At 46.4% G+C, this 22,308-nt stretch overlaps 1 protein-coding gene across 1 annotated transcript; it reads right to left on the minus strand.

The window, feature by feature from the left end:
- Positions 1-594: 594 nt before the first annotated feature.
- frmpd1a (FERM and PDZ domain containing 1a) lies at positions 595-21,487 on the minus strand (the record flags this gene model as incomplete). The annotated part of the gene is made up of 17 exons (XM_083692807.1): positions 595-2,339; positions 2,697-2,899; positions 3,179-3,833; positions 4,293-5,066; positions 5,445-5,534; positions 5,879-6,023; positions 6,536-6,718; positions 7,238-7,457; positions 7,608-7,744; positions 8,003-8,122; positions 9,013-9,138; positions 10,304-10,399; positions 11,470-11,574; positions 12,304-12,349; positions 12,502-12,604; positions 18,055-18,215; positions 21,360-21,487. The coding sequence occupies 17 exons, from the start codon at positions 21,485-21,487 to the stop codon at positions 595-597; spliced, it is 5,037 nt and encodes a 1,678-aa protein (XP_083548933.1).
- Positions 21,488-22,308: the final 821 nt, after the last annotated feature.

A 22,308-nucleotide genomic window follows, 5' to 3' on the forward strand; every position in this document is an offset into this window, starting at 1 on the left:
GTGTGTGTGTGTGTGTGTGTGTGTGTGTGTGTGTGTGTGTGTGTGTGTGTGTGTGTGTGTGTGTGTGTGTGTGTGTGTGTGTGTGTGAGTCTGTCTGTGTGTCTCTGTACTTAGATCCTCTCGACTACAACTATCTCTGTAAACGTCCCCAACTCCATGTCCCTCCAATACATTCCCCTCTTCCACACCACACACCAATCCTATATGGTAAATAAAATCAATAACATCACAGAGATAATAAATAAACCAAATAAATAATTTACATTCAAATATAAATACATAATACTGTAACGCAAGCAGGTTTGCTTTCAGTCGAGAGATTGTCATTGCGTGAGGCGTTTATGCCGTTTGTGACTATGAATTTCAGACCATCCGAGTGATTTGCGTGGGTTACGCACAGAATAGGTAACCATATACTAAAGCACTGAACCTTGACATCCCAGGTTCTTTATGATCTCACTGAAGAGCATTCTGCCCCTTCTTCGTCATGTTAACTTTTCCAGTTCAGAAGTCCCCACATATATGGGTCACTGGCGCTCCTGTGGGTCTAGGGGTCAGAGGTTGAAGGTTAACCTAGAGGTTGTTAGGGGTCGTTCAGAGGGCAGTGAGGGTGCGGAAGAGCTGTGTGAGGCAGAAGACAGAGGCAGTTAGCGCTGTGCACTGTTTTGCTAGCAGCTTTGTGCTGAGGTCATGACAGCTCCGCCTCCCGCTCGCCCTCTCCGCGGCCAGCACAAAATCCCGGTATGCCCGCGTCACGTCCGCCAGACCGACCAGCGCCTCCACGTTCCTCTTGTCGCACCGGTCACACCCAGAGAACCACAAACACACCCCCGCCAGCCCCGCCAGGGTCCGGAAACTGTCAGTCAGAGAGAGGAGCATCTCCTCAGGGGTCTGCCCCACCCGGACCACCTTCTGGCAACCCGCCATCAGCCTCCTGGCCTCCACATGGAGTACACGCTTGTTCTCTGAGAAGTGAGTGGGGCAGGTCTCCCGGGGATGCCTACCCCCTCGCCCCCCCCGAGAGCCCCCCTTTAAGATGGCTTGTAACTGGTCAACGTCACTGCGTAGAATCTGGAACCCGGCCGGGGGAGCAGGGTAGCGCCGGTGGCGTAGTCGGACGATGGCATCCTCGTGTGCCTCTGACAAGAAGCAGTTTCCCGGGTCCAATGGGGACAGGAGGGGGCTAAGCTCTGTGGAGGAGGAGGCGGGGAGAACGGAGCGAGGGAAAGAGGGAGAGAGGGAGGAAGAAGGGGAGGTAGGAAGAAAGGAGGAAGGAGGGAGAGTTGTTATCAGAGGAAGCCCCACCCCTGAGGTTTTCGGCGGTCCACTGTGCATACGGCAGGAAAACTCGTAAACCGTCAGCTCGTCGTCAAAGCTGTCACCTCCGCTAAAACAGTTAGTGTACACCGCAGGACACCCACAAGCCTCCAGTGCCTGCACCCCCTCCAGCACGGACTCACAACCGGATGCCAGAACCGAGCTACACCTAAAATCAGGCTTCGTCGGGGGGTAAGATGCTGGGTGAGTCTGGGGCTGGGCCTCACAGATAGTGAACACCCCACAGCCAGTTGTGAGAGTGTTCAGCAGGCCTGAGTCCTCCCCTGCAGATTTGCAGAGGTCCATTGATTGTTTCTCAATACTGCCCCCTATGGGATGCTCTGCCATGTTGTGGAAAGTGAGCCCTGGTCCATTCAGACTCTGTGTGGTCACTACTTTTGGAGGAGGGATAGGGGGTGATGGGCCTTCTATTGTGGGCCCTGGAGCATCCATTTTGGGTCCTGGAGTGTCCATTTTGGGCTCTGGAGGGTCTGTGTGGGTGCCTGAAGTGTCTATTTTGGGTCCTGGAGAGTCCATTTTGGAGTCCGGCGTCAGCGGTTGGGAGTTTCGTTTCGGTTCCACCCGGATCGGTAGAGGTGGGCTGCTGTAGACCATAACCACCTTCTCAATCACCTCCTTGACCTCGGACACTGTCGACCGAGTAATCTCTGCCCCGGTGGTTTCCACGACAATATCGGCGTCCACCTCCGATTCCGTAAGGGTGACCTCAGAATCGTTAGATTCTGCAAACAGTAAAGCCGTTGCATCCACGCCGTCGTCGGTGGTGATTTTGATGGTCACCTTGGTTTCATCTCGGGTGACTTCCGTGAAGGGGCTATTCATTGCCTTACCCACCCCGCTTTGGACGAGGGTTTCCTGGGAGTGTGATGAATAGAGGGGCAGGCTCTGGATCTTCCCCCGAAGAGTGGAGGCCGAGAGGCGGCCGATGACTCCGGGGGAACAGGACTGCATGAGGAAGCTGGTAGGCGATGGAGACTCTTTGGGGAGCTCATGGACATTAACTGTGGCCGAATTAGTGCAAGAATTTGCTTCAATGTTAGCTGTAAAAATGTTTGCAGTGGCAGAAATGCTAATAGTAGTTTCAACATTAGCCACAGTAGAACAAGTGTTGATGGCAGTGGAATTAACACTAGAAGTAGCTTCTATGTTAGTCATGATAGAATTCTGGTTAATTGTGACATAATCAGTATTTGCCATAACAGAATGAATGCTAGCTGGAGGCTCAATGTTAGCTGTAGCAATATCAGCATTAATTGTAATATAACTAATTCTAGCGGTAGCCTCATCATTATCACTGATCGCCACATCCACTTTGTTTGTGTATTGACTAATGGTCTTGGTTAAGCAGCTCCCATCACTGTCCTCTGGGCATGGGCTGGAGGGTTTTGTTGGCATCCCCACGTCCATTTCACAGCTGGCACACTCTTCCCTCTCTGTGCAGGGGGTGTAGGTTATGGAGGGGAGTGGGAGTGGTGGTAGTGGAGACGTGGGTGGTGGGCGTGCGTGTTCAGGAGGGTTCATATTCTCAGTCGCGTCTTCCTCAGACTCTTCTTCATCAAAACTTGGGGGGGAGACACTTATATGGGGTCTAAAAGAAACATTCTTACTCCCCCCCTCCTCCTTAGTCAAACATGGGGGTGAATTGCTAATTTGAGGCCCGCCCTCTGCACCAATGGGTGGGCCTTCAGAGTTGGACGAGGATCCCCTAATCTCATCCCCCGTTTCCTTCCCCCGCTCCACCTCCCCTTTAATCTCAGGCAGGAACATGTGACTGGTGAACGGTCCCTTCATAGACCCCCCTGCCACTGCACCCCCCTCTTCCTCCTTCTCCCCAGCCCCCTCTCCCTCCCTCACCTCCCCGTCACCCCATCGGTCTGTGCTCTCTTTGCCGTCGGGCTCCACCCTGCAGCGGACCGCGGTGATGGTGATGGAGGGGGAGGCAGCATTCACCAGAGCCGTGACCGATTTGGACTCCATGGCATCGGGCTCCATCTCCATGTCCTGCTGCCTTGTCCTGGAGCATCTCTGGAGGTCACCCTTCGGGTCCCCAGGCCCACGACTGGAGCCCTGTCGGCTAGGCTTGGTGAGGATGGGCTTGGACTCCAGCTGGGCCGGTTCCCCCTCTGCGTGGTTCAGGGAAGAGACGGTGGGACATGGGTTCTGGGTCTGCTCTGAGGGTTCCGGGTCTGAACTCAGCATCTGGCTCTCGTCAGCAACAGCCATGCGGCCCTGGAACCGGTGTTTTGTCCAATCCAGATCTCGGTCTTGATCCGGGTCTGGTCCTGGGAATGACACTCTGGAAGTGAAGTCTGTTTGAATGAACGAGCGTCGCTTCCGGGATTTTCTCCTGAGCTTAGAGACTATGTCTCCAGCTCGGCCCATCTCTCGACCTCTACCCCCGTCCTTTTCCTCCCTTTCTTGTTGCGCCACGCAGATTCCGATGTCGCTCAGGCTCAAACTTCGTACCGTTTTGCTCATCATCTTGGCGGAAAAATCTGGAAAATTGAACAAATCAGAGCAAGTCAGTAACCTTTCTATTCCAGTTACTTTCTCGGATAAACTTTGGACTTGCAGATCACCTGTAATTAGACTCTTTCAACCTTTTTATCTCTCTGATCTCCTTTTTATCTCTCTGATCTCTTTTTATCTCTCTGATCTCTTTTTATCTCTTTTTTCAAAATGCAATACTGCATTATGTCATGAGAGAAGCCAAAGTAAACGTGAGAATGTGTCACACAGTTGTGTAATTGAAGGTCTATTTAAGATCTATTAGACGTTAGCACTATGAAAATGAAAACAGCTTGTTGAATGTTTGATGTCAAAATTAAGTGGGACATATTATTTGACAGTACTCAATGAAGGATGTACTGTACTAATGCAAGTCTTTAGAGTGTCTCTGGGCAGAGGGTCAAAATATTTTACAACAGTAAGGTACATAGAGTAACACTACGCACCTCTGGGCACAGCTCCCAATGTCGGGTCCTCAGGCGAGCCAAATCGATCCTGTGCGTCAAAAAACTCCTCTTCCGAGCTGCTGTCCCCGAAACCAGGAGGTGGATGCAGGATCGGTACTGGCTCCAGGTCCAAGACTGCGGCGCCCTGCTCTTCCTCCTCCTCTTTCTCAGAGTTAGCGTGTAGGCGGGGCAGACTGCGAGCGCTGTCGGGGGTGACATTGGAACAGATGTTGTAGTAACACCGTGTGTCCCTCTGCTCAAAGTTGAACACACAGTCCAGGCGGGACGAGGAAGAGGAGGATAAGGGGAGGCGTCCTGAATTCCCCTCCCCACCTTCTTCACTCCCTGCTTCTACCTCAGCCTCAGCCCTCCTTTTCTTCTTCTCTTCCTCTTCTTCTTCACCCTCTTCCTCGCTCGCCTCCGGGGGGCTGGGGAGGTAGTCCACCATGCGTGAGAGCTCGGCGAAACACATGAAGTTATCAGAGGGGTCAACGGCATTGATCATGGGGTCAAAGTTCACAGCAGTTGGAGAGACGTTGGGGTCCGCCCCATCGCCTTCCCTCCTGTGCCCCCCTCGTCCCTCGATGGGTGACAATGTACGTCCTTGGGGGTAGAGGGGCTCCACCGTGAGCCGGAAGGAGGGATGAGGATGAGGGTGGAGGGAGGATGAGGAGCAAGCATTGAGGTCATCCTCCTCCAAGGCGTCAAGGGAGTCACTTGAGACACTGGTGAGGAAGCGAGAGTCCGTCCGGCACGAGTCTGAGGCGGACGCGTCTGACACGGATGGGTGCTCCTCTACAACTCGCAGCTCCCCTCCTCCTTTCTCCTCCCCTGCTCTCTCGTTCCCCTCTCCTCCTCCTCTAGCCTCCGTTCTCTCATTCTCTTCTTTTACAGCCTCCTGCATTATTTTGTCCTCAGTGCCGATTTTCTTTGCTCTGTCCTCCTCCTCTCCTCCGGCCTCTACTCTTTCATTCTCTCTTTGTTCCTCTTTTTTCACCTCCTCCACCTCCTTCTCCCCCTCTCCTTTCTTGTGTGTCTCCTTCTTCCCTCCATTGTTGTCCTTCTCCTCCCTCTCTTTCCTCTCCCTCCTTTCTTTCTTCTCCCCTTTCTTCTCTCCTTTGGAGCTCTGCTCGGGGTCTGAAGTGGACCTGCGTCTGTTGCTGGGCGATACGAGGGTGATCAATGTGTCCATGTCTATGTCGGAAGAGTCATCTGAGTCGCTGTCACACCGCGACACATAACCTACGAACACACACACACATGAGAACATGAAACCTCAAAACATAACACTGCTGTTGCTATACATAACCATACAGTCTTAATGCAGTCTCAAACAGTTCCGGAACTTAATATTTGCGACAGACTGACATTTCTATCAGGCTACTCTGCATGAAACCCAGATGCCACCATCTTTACCCTTTCCTCTCTTCTGCTATCTACATATGAACTCGTAACTGAATGACAACTGTCGTCTCAAAAAGTAGACCGATAATAAACTGAAAGGTGAAAGTAGAGATAAAATAAAACATCGATTTAAACCAAAAGGGATGAAATCAGGTAACTGCAGGGCACTGGTCATTGCGTACCCTCCTCTGTGGAGATGCGGTGCTTCTTGGCGTTGTCGACCCAGGGGAAGATGTTGATGGTGGAGTCAACTAACAGACGACAGTAGCCCGCCACCAGACAGGACAGGTCCTTGGCTGCTACTGACTCCAACAGCAGGGTGATAGGCTGGGGAGGGGAGAGAACTTGCATTTCTAAAGTCAGCTCAATAGCTTTTGTAGATTCCTTTCAGTGGATCTATTTAAAGCCCCTTGGTAGACCTGTGAGGTATAGTATGAGGTAACAGAATACTGTTTCTTTTGGATAGCGGGATCAGACACAGGCAGAGTCATGGTGGGACACACATGGAGCTGCTTTGTGTGTGTGTGTGTGTGTGTGTGTGTGTGTGTGTGTGTGTGTGTGAGAGAGACAGAGAGAGTACTGTATCATGAAAAGACAGCTTTTACGCACATCCAAGGTAGTCACAGGAGTAGGACGAAAAAAGACCACCGAAAATAAAGGTGGAATTTTCCACTCAATCTGTTATGTTATGCTCCAGTGCTTTAATACAAACAAACAACGTTTCGGCCAACGTGGTCTTCGTCACGTTACCCAGGATGTAGGTCGAAACAGCGTTTGTTAACTCACCGGAGCGGCATAACAGTTTGAGTGGACGTCGTCTTTCCTTCAGGGAACCGTACCTTAATGTCCTGCAGGTACATCTTGACCAGGCTCACACGGTCGGACTCTGGCAGCAGCTCGATGCGCGTGATGGTGCTGAACTCGGTCAGCGTTGTCATAATGCTCAGCTTGTGGTTGACCACTTGACTCACGCCGTACCGCGCGCCGACCAACAGGGTGACCATGGACTCTCTGTCCTGCAGCTAAGGGGTTAACAGAGAAAGAGAGAGAGAGAGAGAGAGGAGGGGGGGGGGGGGGTTAGTGTGGTAGCCACGTAATCGCAAGGTTCCTGGTTCGATTCCGACCCTCAACTTATCTTGCATGTCATCCCTCCTCTCTCTCTCACCCTTCCTGTCAGTCTCTACTGTCTCTATCACAATAAAACAGAAATGCCCTAAAAACATATTTAAAAAAGAAGTAAGAGAGAGGGGGATAGGATAGGGAAGGGGGCGGAGGGGAAAATAGATATACATACTGAGAGTTACAAAAACATAGAGATACGTAGATACACATACAGGTCGATACAGTAGAGGTACTGTAGAGTCACACAGAGATACATAGAAATAAAGCACATAGATCTGTTAACCCCCACTGAAACCTCTAATCTCCTGCCTCATGGTAGACCCACTGTGCATTTATACTCGTATATAGAATATACAGTACTATAGATATAGAGCACACAGACCAGTCATCCCCATTGAGACCCATTCTCTCTCTCCTACCATCATGGTGGCGCTGAAGGATTTCCCCCCAAACGACTTCAATTCGCTCAGCTCCTCCAGGTAGTTTATCCTCGCCTGATTGGCCGAGAGCACCTTCTGCTTGGGCTCCAGCTGTGATTGGCTCTTCTTCATGTGGTAGCCAATGGCCTTCCTCAGGTCCTTCTCTCTCATGTTCCTCAGCAGAGTGGACGACACAAAGTTCTCAATGCCCCAACTCTTCCTGCAGGAGGTTAGAGTGAGGGAATTAGTGTGTGTGTGTGTGTGTGTGTGTGTATGTGTGTGTGTGTGTCTGTCTCTGTCTCTGTCTCTGTGTCTGTGTGTATGTCTGTGTGTGTCTGTGTGTGTGTGTGTGTGTGAGAGAGAGACTCACGTGATGATCTTTAGGTTGGTCTTTGGGGACTGCCCACAACTGGCTAGTCTCTCTAGAATGTGCAGCGCAGCCAGACGTAGGGCAGTGTTGCAGCGCATCTCCACCGCAAACCGCTCCTGCAGCACGTCATTCACCCCCTGAAAACACACACCACCATCACCGTCACCCATCAAGGTTTCTGTTTCAGGCTCCCCTGAAACAGAGACCTTGGTCTCAGTGGGACTGTATAAAAAGGTTTAATCATCCTCATAATCACCCACACAAATACACACACACACTGCCAGATGCACAGCAGTTTTAAGCGGTGTCTTTACAGCGACACACACTTGGTAAGCATCATTTATACCTAGAATACACATGCACTCACTCACGTGCACACACACACATACACACACCTGTAGATAGAGGTACTCAAAGGCAGTGGGGTCGTCCTGCAGCAGGTCCTGGGGGTCTCTGGGCATGAAACACACACGGAACAGACACCTGTAGTCATGGGCCTCCTTCCTCTGCACCACCTGCAACCACACAGAGACAGCGTGTGAGTGTGAGTGTGAGTGTGTGTGTAGTGATGTAGTGTGTGTACTGTATGTTTGTGTGTCAGTGGTGTGTGTGTGTGTACTGTCCTGTGTGTTTGAAATGTGTAGCATGAATCATGAATGTCATGAATATCAACAGCTGTCCAAGGCTACAGCAGTTATATGACACCTATATGAACGTACTAAATAAATATAATATTAATATAATAATATTAATATTAATAAATATAATATTAGTTTTATTCTCGTCTTGGCAAATTGATTCATGAAAGCTCTCATTTCAATCATGTGAAACACGTTCAACGTGAACTTGCGGTGCCAGAGTGGAAAGCTATTGACACGAACTGCGCTCTTTGCTTTGTGTCCATATAGCCTACTGCTGAAATGTGCAGAATCAACTGAGACATATTATATCGCTATGAGTTCATAATATGCAATTTCGCGGACACACATATTCCATGTCTGACTGTCATGTCTGTCATCATTTTATGAAGTGTCCATGAAGATTTGTTCTAAATTAAGGTTTATCCAAGGACATCATTTCGAATTTCTCTGACCAAACAATAATTTGTTCTTTTCCAAATTGAAACAACAACTCATAAGCTACACTTCACATAATTCATCAGGCGGCAATGTTTGTAAGAACACAACACATTGTAAGCATATACATTAGAATTGCTCAACGATGCCTCTTAGTGGTTGTTTTGCCAAGGTGACCTGGATTAAAACTAGTGCCATCACGGTACACCTATGACATTGTCACACCAGCGGCTAACTTTTAAACTCTGGCCTACTGCGTGTGTGTGTGTGTGTGTGTGTGTGTGTGTGTGTGCGTGCGTGTGTGTGTGTGTGTGCGTGTGTGTGTTCACCTGTTGTATCTCCTCCTCATCGTGAAGCAGCAGCAGCTTAGTGATGCTGTACTGTTGCTCCAGCACCAGGGAGAAATGCTCGATACGGGACATGGACAGCTTCTCCTTCAGGGTCATCACTATGTCCTGAGACGGGCGCACGAGAACACGAGAACGTACAGAGGTGTATGACGGTGTGTCTCAGAGGGAATAACTCCATATATATATATATATATAATAACACACTCCAACCATAAGAGCATTTGAACACTAAACCAGTAAGGTTCACTGATGGATGTACTGCAGAGGGTAACAAGTGGTAGAGAAGTTATCCACATCTGTTGTAAATGAGATGGAGTAGTGTAATGAGATGGAGTAGTGTAATGAGATGGAGTAGGGTAATGAGATGGAGTAGTGGAATGTGATGGAGTAGTGGAATGAGATGGAGTAGGGTAATGAGATGGAGTAGTGGAATGAGATGGAGTAGTGGAATGAGATGGAGTAGTGGAATGAGATGGAGTAGTGTAATGAGATGGAGTAGGGTAATGAGATGGAGTAGTGGAATGAGATGGAGTAGTGGAATGAGATGGAGTAGTGTAATGTGATGGAGTAGGGTAATGAGATGGAGTAGTGGAATGTGATGGAGTAGTGTAATGAGATGGAGTAGTGTAATGTGATGGAGTAGGGTAATGAGATGGAGTAGTGGAATGAGATGGAGTAGTGTAATGTGATGGAGTAGTGGAATGAGATGGAGTAGTGGAATGAGATGGAGTAGTGGAATGTGATGGAGTAGTGGAATGAGATGGAGTAGTGTAATGAGATGGAGTAGTGGAATGTGATGGAGTAGTGGAATGAGATGGAGTAGGGTAATGAGATGGAGTAGTGTGATGTGAATATTGTATATTAGCATCTGAAGGGGCCGAAGCTCGAATGAGAATTTTCTATTTGTTTTTTCGTTTCGTTTAAAAACCGTAAAAGAAATGTGATGAACACACTTGTTTGCTTTAATTGTGGCTTGTGTCTTATAAGCTCGTATGGGCCGGGCACCGTCAGAAGGTGCAATCACAATCAATCACAATCAATCGAAAACAATCGATCAATACAATTGTCCCATGTAGTTACTTCACTGAGATAGTAATGTGGGGTTTGGGTAGAAAGTGTACTTTTTTAATATCACCTTTATTTAACCAGATACGTCAGTTGAGAACAATTTACAATGACGACCTGGCCAAGAGTCACAACATTGCAACATTGCAAAATAGGACAACACACAATACAACTACAAATAAAATAGTACAGTACTTTACAGTACCTTTACTGTCGTGTTGGGCTCAAACTTGAAGGCCTTGGTCTGGCCATTCTCCAGGTACACCTTTAGAACGTTGGGCAGGAATAGGAGGGAGTTGCCCTAGAAACAAGATAGGGGTCATGGGTCAGGGTAGAGTCAGTAATAAGTAGGAGGGAAACAATATTGGTGACTGTATATCAGAGGGAAAGGTTAACTCCTGGGATACCTGCTGTTACCATAGGGATGATGATAGATGTGGAGAGAGAGAGAGAGAGAGGAGAGAGAGATGGAGGGAGAGAGAGAGAGAGAGAGAGGGGGAGAGGGCTGGTGCTAACCAAGAAGTAAGCCTAGGCTGTTAAAACATACCAGCTTACATTACGCTCTCTCTCTCTCCCCCTCCTCTCCCTCTTTCTGTATCTCTATTCACGTGCATGCCTCCTATCTCCTTGATGATCCTTATCTGTTGCCCAATTTTCACTTCCCCATGCGTGTAAGTCCTCCTCCCTCCTCAGTCTGTTTGCCTCCAGCCGTCTCTCTTTCCCTCTCTCTCTGGCTTCTCCTTCCCCCCATCTCTCTCTCTCTCTCTCCTCTCTCTCTCTCTCTCTCCTCTCTCTCTCTCTCTCTCTCCTCTTTCCCTCTCTCTCTGGCTTCTCCTTCCCCCCATCTCTCTCTCCTCTCTCTCTCTCTCTCTCTCTCTCCTCTCGCTCTCTCTTTTTCTACCTTCCCCTCTAATCATTGATTGTGTGTTTACTCTCCTTTAATCACCATTGTTCTGAGGCGAATCCCGACTCAAATCGATCACTCAGCCTCTGGCTCCAATAAATAATGGACGGTGTGGTTTTCCGGGCCAGTGTATTTATACATCCGCAGAGAGGATGGGAACTCTAAACTGTCCAAACGCAGCAGTCATGACAGGGAAACTAAGGATGGATTGGGATGTGATGCCGGATGGGGAAAACGCTATCGTAATATTCCTTTCCTCAAGTATGGCTTTGGAAGACACTTCATACAGCATGCATAAAGCCTGAATAAGCATGACATAACTTCATGAAGCTTTCACGTCGTCCATGTCTAATTGAGCTTCGAAATCGCTACACCATGAATAAAGCATGGGCGTGACATACTGAAACAGCGTCATAAAGGCCTTATGACACATTGGACATGACACAAGGGTTCCGTAGAAGTCTCACCTGAGAATGACCGTTGACCTCCACCTCCTCGGCGAACCGGACTTTGACCGGGTTGGACTTGAGTTTGGCTCGCTTCTCTGGGGTGATGAAGGACGACTTGGGTCCCTTGGAAATCACAGAATGTTCACAAAACATTTACATAATTTTGAAATCATCGTTGTATTTAAGTTCCTGGCTCCTGCCTGCTTTTGATGCAGAGTAAATATCCTTTTGAGAGACACTTAACTCTAAGCAAAACACAAATATTCAACAGTCTAGAGTAATTTCCCAAGAGTAATACTCAGTTACAGCAACATGCTTTCAGATTCCTGGTAAAAACAGATCAACAAATATGGGAAAGCAAATTGATTTCTTGTCATGAGCTATGAATCATCAAAAGGGGTGCTTTCTATGTATTTGCATCCATGGGGACTTGGGTAGGTGTTGTCTGCTTCAAATCACGCTGAATAACGTACAATAAATGTATGAATATACACGTTGAAATTCCAAAGATGGGGTATCTAAACACACACACACACACACACACACACACACATACACACACACACACAATGTCCACAGTACAGATGATAAATAGCATCTATTCAGGTGGCGGGCTCTCCATCAAGGTCCCCTGGGGAAGCAGAAGCAACTCAACACTGTCACCTTTATTATGATCTAGTGTGACCTTGGCCTCCTGTGTGTGTACAAGCACTCCTACCCCCTCCCCCCCTTCCTCCACCCCCGCCCCCTCCCTCACACCCCTTCCATTTAAAATGTGGTTTTGTTGACAGCAGTGTTTCAGCTACCTGTGTGTGTGGAGTGAGTGGAGACATACATACAAAATGGACTCACCATTGTGTGCCTGAGGACCGTCATTGTCACTGAGTCCTGACACTCCCTGAGAGAGAGAGAGAGAGAGAGAGAGAGAGAGAGAGAGAGAGTTATAACAAATCGCACAGTACTCATGCATGGGGGGGGACATTGCCTAGCTTCTGTGTGTGTGTGCGTGTGCGTGTGTGTGTGCACTTTACTAGAAGTACTAGACTGTACCTGATAATGTCAGCAGCTTGCTTCGGGGTCAGGTCATCAACATCAACATTATTGATCTTTACAAGCTGGTCGCCAGAGACAAGCCGACCATCAGCAGGCCCCCCTACACACACACACACACACACACACACACACACACAGGATTTCCTGTAATCATCATAATTTGTATCTGCAAAGCTGTGTGTGTGTGCGTGTGTGTGCAATCATCTTGGCGCTGAACTGACACCAGAAAACAAATAACAATTCATTTTCATTTTCAGGAATCCATTTTCACGATGGAGATGAAATATGTTTCCACAACAGAGAGTGGCAACGTTTGCAGTCAGAGCTTAGAGGGTTACAGAGGGGGAGGAAAGACAGGGACAGATGGTGGTAGTAAAGATCCCAGCCAGAAAACCCAACCCCAGGGGGCAATGGTCACTCAAACCATAACAGTCCCTATACGGTCATGCTCGAAGGCATGGAACTGCAGCATTTTCTAACCACAATTTGAAGTGGAACCATTTGTGGCATTTACCTTTCCTCTAACATATTACCCCTAAAGTTGATAACAAACAGCTCGTGTTCTTGTTTAGCTATTGTGACAGCGCTGCCTCTTGTGTCCTTTACAGCGTAGCCGTACAGTGACTGTCCTCGTGCCGTCGACAACAGATATGACATCACTCGATCAGAACTGGGTTATTTAGGCCGGGGGTGGTTGGCTCAGTCACCTGCTCAGCGCTTTCAGAAGTTGATCCTTGTCCAATGCAACAGTGCATGTGACACTTACAGTGTTAAGGAATTGTCTTTTGAGGATTGAGAGTGAGTTTAAATCTTGTGTGTTCTTGATATGACGTATGCACAACATATTTATCTTTAGATTCTGTAGATTTGAAATGAAGTGAAAATGAAGGCTTATCAAACGGATAATTCCAAAGTAGGATGTATGGTAATAGTTTTAACCATTGATTTATTAACCGCTGTTTGTAGTCTAGGGTTAGGGGCGTCTTTGTGGTATGTTTTAGGTAAATGGCATGGTATTGATTCCTGTTACGATAATTTCTCCATTACTGTGATTCCTGTAACCACCTCAGCCACTTTCATCAGCTCAGCAAAATTCCTGATCTCTGTCTCCTCCATCGGCCTCAACAGAAACCCTAATGGATCCAATGGAACAAGTTGAAACCTACTGACAAACATCCTTTTTTTTTTTTTCTTTTTTTTTTTTTACTTTTTTTTAAATTAATTATCAATTTTACATTTTTATCAATGACATCTTTATACCTGTCACTCAATCTCAACGACATCACAGTTCTGCTGTTACTGTTCAAATTGTCATTATCTTAGAAATATAATTATATGGTGGTAATTATGAATAAAGCATTACTGTAGGTTGTTGTCAAAACGTCAGTATAGGGTGCAAACGTTCACATTTTCAACTGTAGGGCAAGGGCAGCCTCCTCTCGTCCACATGTAATGTAAAATCCTGCTCAATCAAACTGCTTTGATATTTGGGTGATATGAAACAAAATTGTACCAGCCAGTGATAACTCATAAATAATATATTGACAGTTTATTTTTCATACTCTTGACTCGTCGTCTGTCGAACAGCAGGGAGATGCATTTACTGTACAAACCTGTTCTACCACCAGTAGCTAGCGGCATAAACCGCTAACGGTAAGGGTTTGCAATAAACATGAGGTTTCTCAGTAACTGTAGCTAGCTGTGTCTACCGTACCGATCAACATGACATGGAAAGGGACATGCTAGCTGGCCAGGTGGTTTGATACAGTGTATCCCAACTATCGTAGCGGAGATTTGGCTACCATCGTTGCAAACGTATCGTTGATTTGCATTAACTTCCAGCTGTTTTAGCCTCATGTGTCATTGATTGGATATGGTTGAATTTATGTGTAGAGAGGCCAATGTATTATCGACCAATAGCCGAGGTGGATGTGGGGAGTCTGTTCTGAGTGTGCTCGACCATATTACATCAGGACGTCAATAGTTTTATTTAATATATACCACAAAATAACCCCAGCGTTTTCAATGTGTTTCTATCAGCTGGAGGGCAGCCTTATTATTATTATTATTATTATTATGTAACAATCATATTATTGGGTAATAATAGCTGGAAGGGTTCTATGGAATCTCCAGCCCCCAAAAAAGAATGTGGCCTCTCCTCCTCAGAATGCAGGTGAGGTGGTAGTGTGTAGTTTTAAGTCTCGCCACACAGGGGCGCTTCCAATGGCAAGAGGTGTGGGTGGATGTAATTACAACGGTTGGGCGGTGCTGAGGCATCTTCCTTGCCTGCTGCCTCGCATTAGCAGAGACGACCCGCCCTTCACCATGACCGCCCTCAGTGTCCTGGGCCTACAGCCACACAGACAGGCCATCGCCATCACTGTATGTTACTGTGTGTGTGTGTGTGTGTGTGTGTGTGTGTGTGTGTGTGTGTGTGTGTGTGTGTGTGTGTGTGTGTGTGTGTGTGTGTGTGTGTGAGTAAGAGAGAGAGAGAGAATCAGTCATTAAGGACAACGAAAATCCCCCGGATTTTCCAATAACTCAACAAGAGCTGACTGCAAAACTAAAATCTCTAAAATCTAAAAATGCTTGTGGCCCAGATAGCATCAGGAATTAAATGCATAAAAAAAACAGCACCCCTGAGCTGCAGGATGCAATGCTTAAATTGTTCAATATGATACTGAAATCTGGCTGCTTCCCCGAGGTGTGGAACAAATCAGATCCAAACAACTACAGAGGAATCTGTATAAATAGCAACCTTCTGTGGTGTTCTGAGCCCAAGAATCTCAACTTTTCTAGGAGAACACTGTGTACTTTGTAAAAGTAAAATAGGCTTTCTCCCAAATCATTGTACTACTGACCTACATACACCTTTCACATTAATTAATAAATATGTCCACCAAAACAAAGAGGAAACATGTTTGCATGCTTTATTGACTTTAAGAAAACATTTGATTCTATTTGGCACAAGGGGCTGTTCTATAAAATAATGTAAAGTGGGATAGGTGGTAAGGTGTACTGTGTGACTTAATCAATGGTATGCACACACAGGACAAGCGTGCAGTTAAAATCATTAACCAAAGGACATCATTCTTTACCCAAAGTCGAGGTGTGAGACAGGACTGCAGTCTGAGTCCAACCTTATTCAACATTTACATAAATTAATTAGCAGACCTGTTGGATCATTCTGCAGCCCCAGGTTTTACACTAAAGTAAAGCACGGTGTACGATGATGTAAACACAGAAGTCAAACACGATGTTTGCAGATGATCTGGTTATCCTTTCACCAGCCAAAGAAGGACGTCAACAGAACCTGGATATAATTGAGCAGTACTGTTAAAATTGGCCCCTGGTAGTAAACCTAAAAATATGATTTTTCAGAAAAAACACAGATGTCAGGAACACAAATATATAATCACCTCAAATAACATCCCAATTGAACACACCCAAATGTACCCATACCTTAGTCTGACCATATCCGCATCGGGAAGTTTGGATACGGCAGTAAATGCATGAAAACAAAAAGCCTGTAAAGCCTTTCCCAAAATGCATCAGTCACTTCATACTGAATTCTATTGAAAAAACATATATATAGAAACATTTCAAACATCCAAACAAAAGTCCCAAATAATGTATGCAGATGTGAACTCGGCAAATTCCCACTAATTACACATATACATAAAAGAGCACAAAAATGTTGGCAACATTTGAAAATAAGCCCCCCCTCCCCCCCCAAAAAAAGCACTGCAAACCCAGGAGTTGAGACCAGAAAAAAGCCCCTCAGCCAGTTGGTGTCGAAGCCGCTGTAACAGACCAAGCTCACGCCAACGCTGCTTCGAAACACTCTAAACAGAGAATACAAATGGTCCGATTGTCTCTTCTCTGTCGGAGACACAAACTAGAGACGGACCAAGTACAGGCTCAGTGACCACCAATTGGCAATAGAGAAAGGAAGACACAGAAAGACATGGCTCCCCAGAGGTGTGTCAGTGGTCACCGTACGTCAGGGAAGGTGGAGACAGAGATGCACTTCTTATTTTTTTTTGTTAAAATATCAAAATCACTTCCCAATTTCTATGCATCTACAGATGACAAAAAATGTATAATTATTTTGGGAGAGGGAGAAATGATATATATTGCTGCCCAATATGCTTATAACTTCCACAGCCTGAGGGACACTTTTTTATAATCAGTTTATTGTATATATACAAGAGAATGAACAAATGTATGCCTGTGTGCGCATATGCACACATATGTGAAAGAGGAGGCAGAAAAGCTATTCAGCAACATTTTGTTTATTGGTGATAAACCTGTTGTTTAACTACTGTAGTGTTTGAGGAGGACAGCCTGAGAGGGGCTTGAGCCTACGGGTCGGTAACAGTGAGATCACACTGTTAACCACAGGGTCGCTGGTTCTAGCCCCGCTCCAGCTGTTCCCCCATGGTCATTATATTGTTATATTACCTTGTAAGTTAACGTTTGATATGACATTTGTTCCAGGTGAGGGTGTGCACTGTGCTGTACTGTTTTCACTGTTGGCTGAAGGAGCTGTCCCCCAGAAGACAGCAGAGGAAAGAAGGGGGGTCCGGGGACTCTGGGCTAAGGGGCGAGCGGGAGCAAGAGGGCTCACTGGCGCTTCTGGTGGCCTGGGGGAAGGGTGACAGGTGCTCCTGCGCCTCCCTCTTCTCCCCTCCCTCATCCCTTGTTTCCCCTTGCATCTTGCACTCCCTCTGCTTATCCTCTTCTGTGGACCCCACCCCTTCTCCTAATCCCTCTTTTCACTCACCGGACGCTTCTACAGACCAGCTGACGCCAGTGAAAGAGGGAGAGGGGGATGAGGAGAGAGAGGGGAAGGAAAAGGAGGAGGGTGACAAGGAAGGTGACAGCCAGCTCTACCGTGCCTACCCTTCCTGCTCCTCTGCCTCCCTAGAGTTGGATGGTACTAGAGGGGCTGAAAGGACACAGGGCCAGCCCAGAGAGGAGCAGCGAGAGTTGGGTTCAGATAAAGAGAACCATGGTGAGAACCAGGAGGGGGGCTTGGGCCTGAGGCTAACCCAGAGTCTAAGGAGGGCTGTGGGCTGGATCAAGGAGGCCGAGGAGTACCTCATCGACCACGAGGCATTGGAGACAGTGGCTGGTTGCTATGTCTGATGTAGCAATAACCAGCAGGACTGCCTGCCTCAGTATTGACCAGGATAATTGGTCAGAGGAATGAAGTAACAGCATATGTAATTGGTCAATCCTCCTGCAGTAAACACCTACCAAATACATGAAAGTATAATTGATTCTGATTAGTTCCCTTTGTTATGAGTCATAGGTTAGGCTACTATGAAGTATACAATTCTCATGCCACATTAAATTACACCACTTCCCACAAAGTGACACCATTGACCAGCTCTTAGAAGTCTTGTAACAGCTAACAACAGGTTTGTGGGAAGTGGTGTAATTAATGTGGCATTTTTTTTGAATGAATGCTCATTAAATTGTGTATGTCATGCTTATGGGCAGCTCTAAGAAGGCCCTACGCCTAGTTTCTGAACGGTATCCTACCTGGGGTGACGTCCTGCACCAGTATGGGGGTCTGGGGAGACAGGCTGAGCCCGTGAGAGTTGAGGAGGGGGTCCCATAGGATTTGGACTGTCAGGCGGATGGGGTGGTTCTGGTCTGAACCACTGGACTCTCCTGCCTTGACATCCACCAGGATCCTCTCTCTGGAGGGAGATAGACGAAATGCTCTTAGTCACAACCAAAGCAACAATTACTGCGGTTCTTCTAACCAATAAGATTGAGATTTTCCTATTAGGGGGGTCGCCACCACAATCAGTTCCTCTGTTTATCCAACGAATTGATTCCACTGATAAGTCTCATACTATAATCGGTTAATGCACAACCAGTTGTACGCTCCTCACTCCTGACCATATGTTCAATACGGAGGGAAGACCTTTTAGTTACTTATTTAGCAGTTTGGTGAATGTTGCAACCACACTGCACGGTAAGTGTCATACAAATTAGCATGTCCTCGCACAAGCCTGGCTTCAGTGTGTAACGCTAACTACACTGTGACTCCTTGTTTCCTTGGTTTTGTAGCTGAGGTCACGGCACCATTTTAATTCAAACGAAATTAATTTATTTCAGCCTCTGGCTTAGTTTCCGCAGCGACGAGCTAATACACTTTGGGGACGCTAGCTTTTAGCATTTTATGACCCAAAGCCTTCTAACGGCAAACGGTGGTGAGTAATTTAGACAGCTTAATCACAGTATACAACAACAACAACACACACACACACACACACACACACACTCAGTCGCAAACGGTGGTTAGTAATTTAGACAGCTTAATCACTGTATACAACAGCAGCAGCAGCAACAACAACAACACACACACACACTCAGTCGCAAACGGTGGTTAGTAATTTAGACAGCTTAATCACTGTATATAACAACAACAGCAGCAACAACAACAACACACACACACACACACACACACAGCAGGAAAGGTAAGATGACATAATGATGTCTAATTAATGTAGTAAGCTCACTATCTATATCGAATCACCATTAATGTATTGGAGCCAAGTTTAACTTCTTATGTTGACATGTAACATTAGCTAGCCTGCGTTTTTCTGTCAGTTTTATTGTAACTTCCATTGCTGGCAATACAGTACAAAACGACAACGTTTATTTATTTGTCCGTCAGTTGCACTTCCCTCAACCAATACCTGTCCCCTGTGCTTTCAACACACGCAGAGGACATACAAGAAAGCAAGCCAGCTACCACTTTCTACAGCTTGGTCGGCTGAAGACTGATTGAACTACCAGTTCTCATCTACACAGCCTAGGAAACCCAGAAATCAAGATTCAATCCAGACTAACCCAAATAGACTCTTTGCAATAAGCGACGTCACAAAAAGGCTATCCCTGCACATTTGTTTCCAGTCAAGATTATTCTCACTGCAATGCAGAGTGTTACACTCAGTCGTATCAATTCAGATGAGACAATAATATGAAATCATGTAATAGCGACCACAAAGTGAAAAGCACTTTGTATTATTACGTTAGTAAACAAATCACATATCTGGCTAGTTTGTTGGCGAGCCAGGCCTAGCCTATAGCCAAATGTATCCGAAACATATATAATAGCCTAATAGTCAACAATATCCAATGCATTTTTTATAATTTATATAAATGCATTTAACTTACACACCCTTAACTTACGAACATGACGTGACTGAGCATTCAGCTGGGTTGGCCAGCCGCTCCGGCTGCAAAGGGAGGCATCTCAAGATTGTTTCCCATTTCTCAGCTTAAACACATCATTTACGCAATTGCATTGATCATAATTTATACAATACGGGCAATGCCTGTAACACCTGATGAGTGATTAGAACATCAGCCTCTACACTTTCGATTTGGATGCGCAGGATCCAGTTGAATAAATTTGTGAAGATCAGAGGATGTGCAAGTTGGACACATCAACAATCCCTATTTCACTGCCTAGATCACCATACAGCAGATACCAGATAGGCCCGCTACCTTGGTCATTGAATTTGAAGCGGCTCACAATGCACAAGTGGTCTATTTCAGACGATGCATTAAAAGCATAATGGTCTTGTGTAACTGGGTTGGTCCTCAGAATACATTCCTCTATGTCGGTATGCTGTGTTGCGTGTGTGATTGTGTAAGAGGCTGATTTGATCATGGCCTGTTCAGTTCTTGGAGGCACCCAGACGGGCACTATTGTGTTGCCAAGTAGATGGTGCACCTGGTGGGAGACGTCCTCAGCCAGCTACGCGATCATGACTCGCTGCCTGTGGCACTGAATCATCACTAACTTGAGCTAGTTTAATGACTCCAGGTGAAGTCAGCAACAAGACAATGTCTCCCACTTCAGAAATCAGAAGTTCAGACAGTCATAACTAGCCTATTGTAGTTAAGACAGTCATAACTAGCCTATTGTAGTTCAGACAGTCATAACTAGCCTATTGTAGTTAAGACAGTCATAACTAGCCTATTGTAGTTCAGACAGTCATAACTAGCCTATTGTAGTTCAGACAGTCATAACTAGCCTATTATAGTCCAGACAGTCATAACTAGCTTATTATAGTTCAGACAGTCATAACTAGCCTATTGTAGTTCAGACAGTCATAACTAGCCTATGTTAGTTCAGACAGTCATAACTAGCCTATTGCAGCAAGCCCTACCATTTATATTTATTCTGCTATTTACTCTAATGTTACTGTTAATACATATATACTGCTAGACTGCATTGCCTATACAGCTCATATGCTGCTACACTGTTCATACTGCAACCTATTTATTCTGCTTATAATGCTACTGCTAATTCATATACTGCTGACACTGCACTACTTATACTATACTGCACTACTTACTGCTCATATATTGCACTACCTGTATATACTGTTCATTGCACTTTCTGCTATTTTGCACTTCTGGTTAGACGCTAACTGCATTTCGTTGTCTCTGTACTTGTACTCTGCACAATGACAATAAAGTTGAATCTAATCTAATCTAATCTAACCATTAGATTGTGCAGTTTCTCAGACTTTTTCATTGATCTGAAGCAGAAGCATTTGGGTCAGGAGGAGCGCTAGTGAGATGCGCAGCAGTTACAGTCAACTGGAGGAGGCAGGAGCAGCAGGTGTGTTGTCACAAATGTTGAAGCAACGGTGGCCAAAATTGCGCATCGAACCAGTTTTGTTTTTAAATTGAAGCACAGTGTTCAGGAACCTTTGTTGGCTACCCGCCAAAGTGGCTGGTAAGATTTACAGATTTACCTGCCAATGCCAAAATCTACCCGCATTTGGCGGGTGGGGGTGTTACTGTTTTCCCCTAACCCTTTGCCAACCCAGACCAAGACTGACCTGCTGCTGGAGTCTCGAGAGCGTCGCAGCCATCGGCCCACCACCTGCTCCACCCGACTGGTCCTGCGGGACGGGGAGCGGCTTCTGTCCCGCTCCTCCATTTATCTGCAGAGGTCAAAGGGGAAAAGGTCAGAGGTCACCGAAGACGGCAAAGGTGGGTGCAGAGATCAAAACATGAGGCAGAGGCGGTGTTTTAGAAATGTAACAAATGTGTACACACACACACGCACACACACACACACACACACACACACACACACACACACACACACAAACAGATCATACAGAACACATGTTGAACAGACCCCCTTTGATAGTAAACAGAGAGCTTTGTGGGTATTAACTGTGGGTTTAGGTCAGAGATGATGTCACTTGTGGCCATGTCCTAATGGGCCCTCAGCCAGACAGTGATGAGATAATCTACACGTGGCGTTCATGCTAAATGGGTTGTGATGGCCAATAATGTCAATAACGCTTTATTCATATGTTTCCTAATTGGCAATCTCAGCTGTGGTGTCTCCATTAAATGGGCCCCCGTTGGTCTCACTGTGGGAGGTGCTCATTTCAAATGGGTCCTGACTGGCCATGGTTATTGTTAAATTGCCTGTAATGGACACAGTTTGTCATGGGTTGCTGGCCACTTTGTTAATGGTTCCTGGTCACTCTCAAAAGGCTGCCCTCCAGAGAGAAAACACAAGACTGCAACCAAATGACAGGAAGAACAGCCTAATGTCCAGCTAACAACAAAACCAAGTCGGAAAATAAAATAAGTAACCAGTACAGTAGGTGGATTAAAGGATGGACAAGTGATTAAGGGAATGATCTCAGCATCTCTTATAAGGACAGAAGCATCATGTCTCTGGGACTCCGACTGTGAGCAGCTGCAGGAAGCCACAGTAGACAGGCATTACTGATGATGGGG

Source organism: Argentina silus (genome assembly GCF_951799395.1).
Source record: "Argentina silus genome assembly, chromosome: 21".
Taxonomy (NCBI): domain Eukaryota; kingdom Metazoa; phylum Chordata; class Actinopteri; order Argentiniformes; family Argentinidae; genus Argentina; species Argentina silus.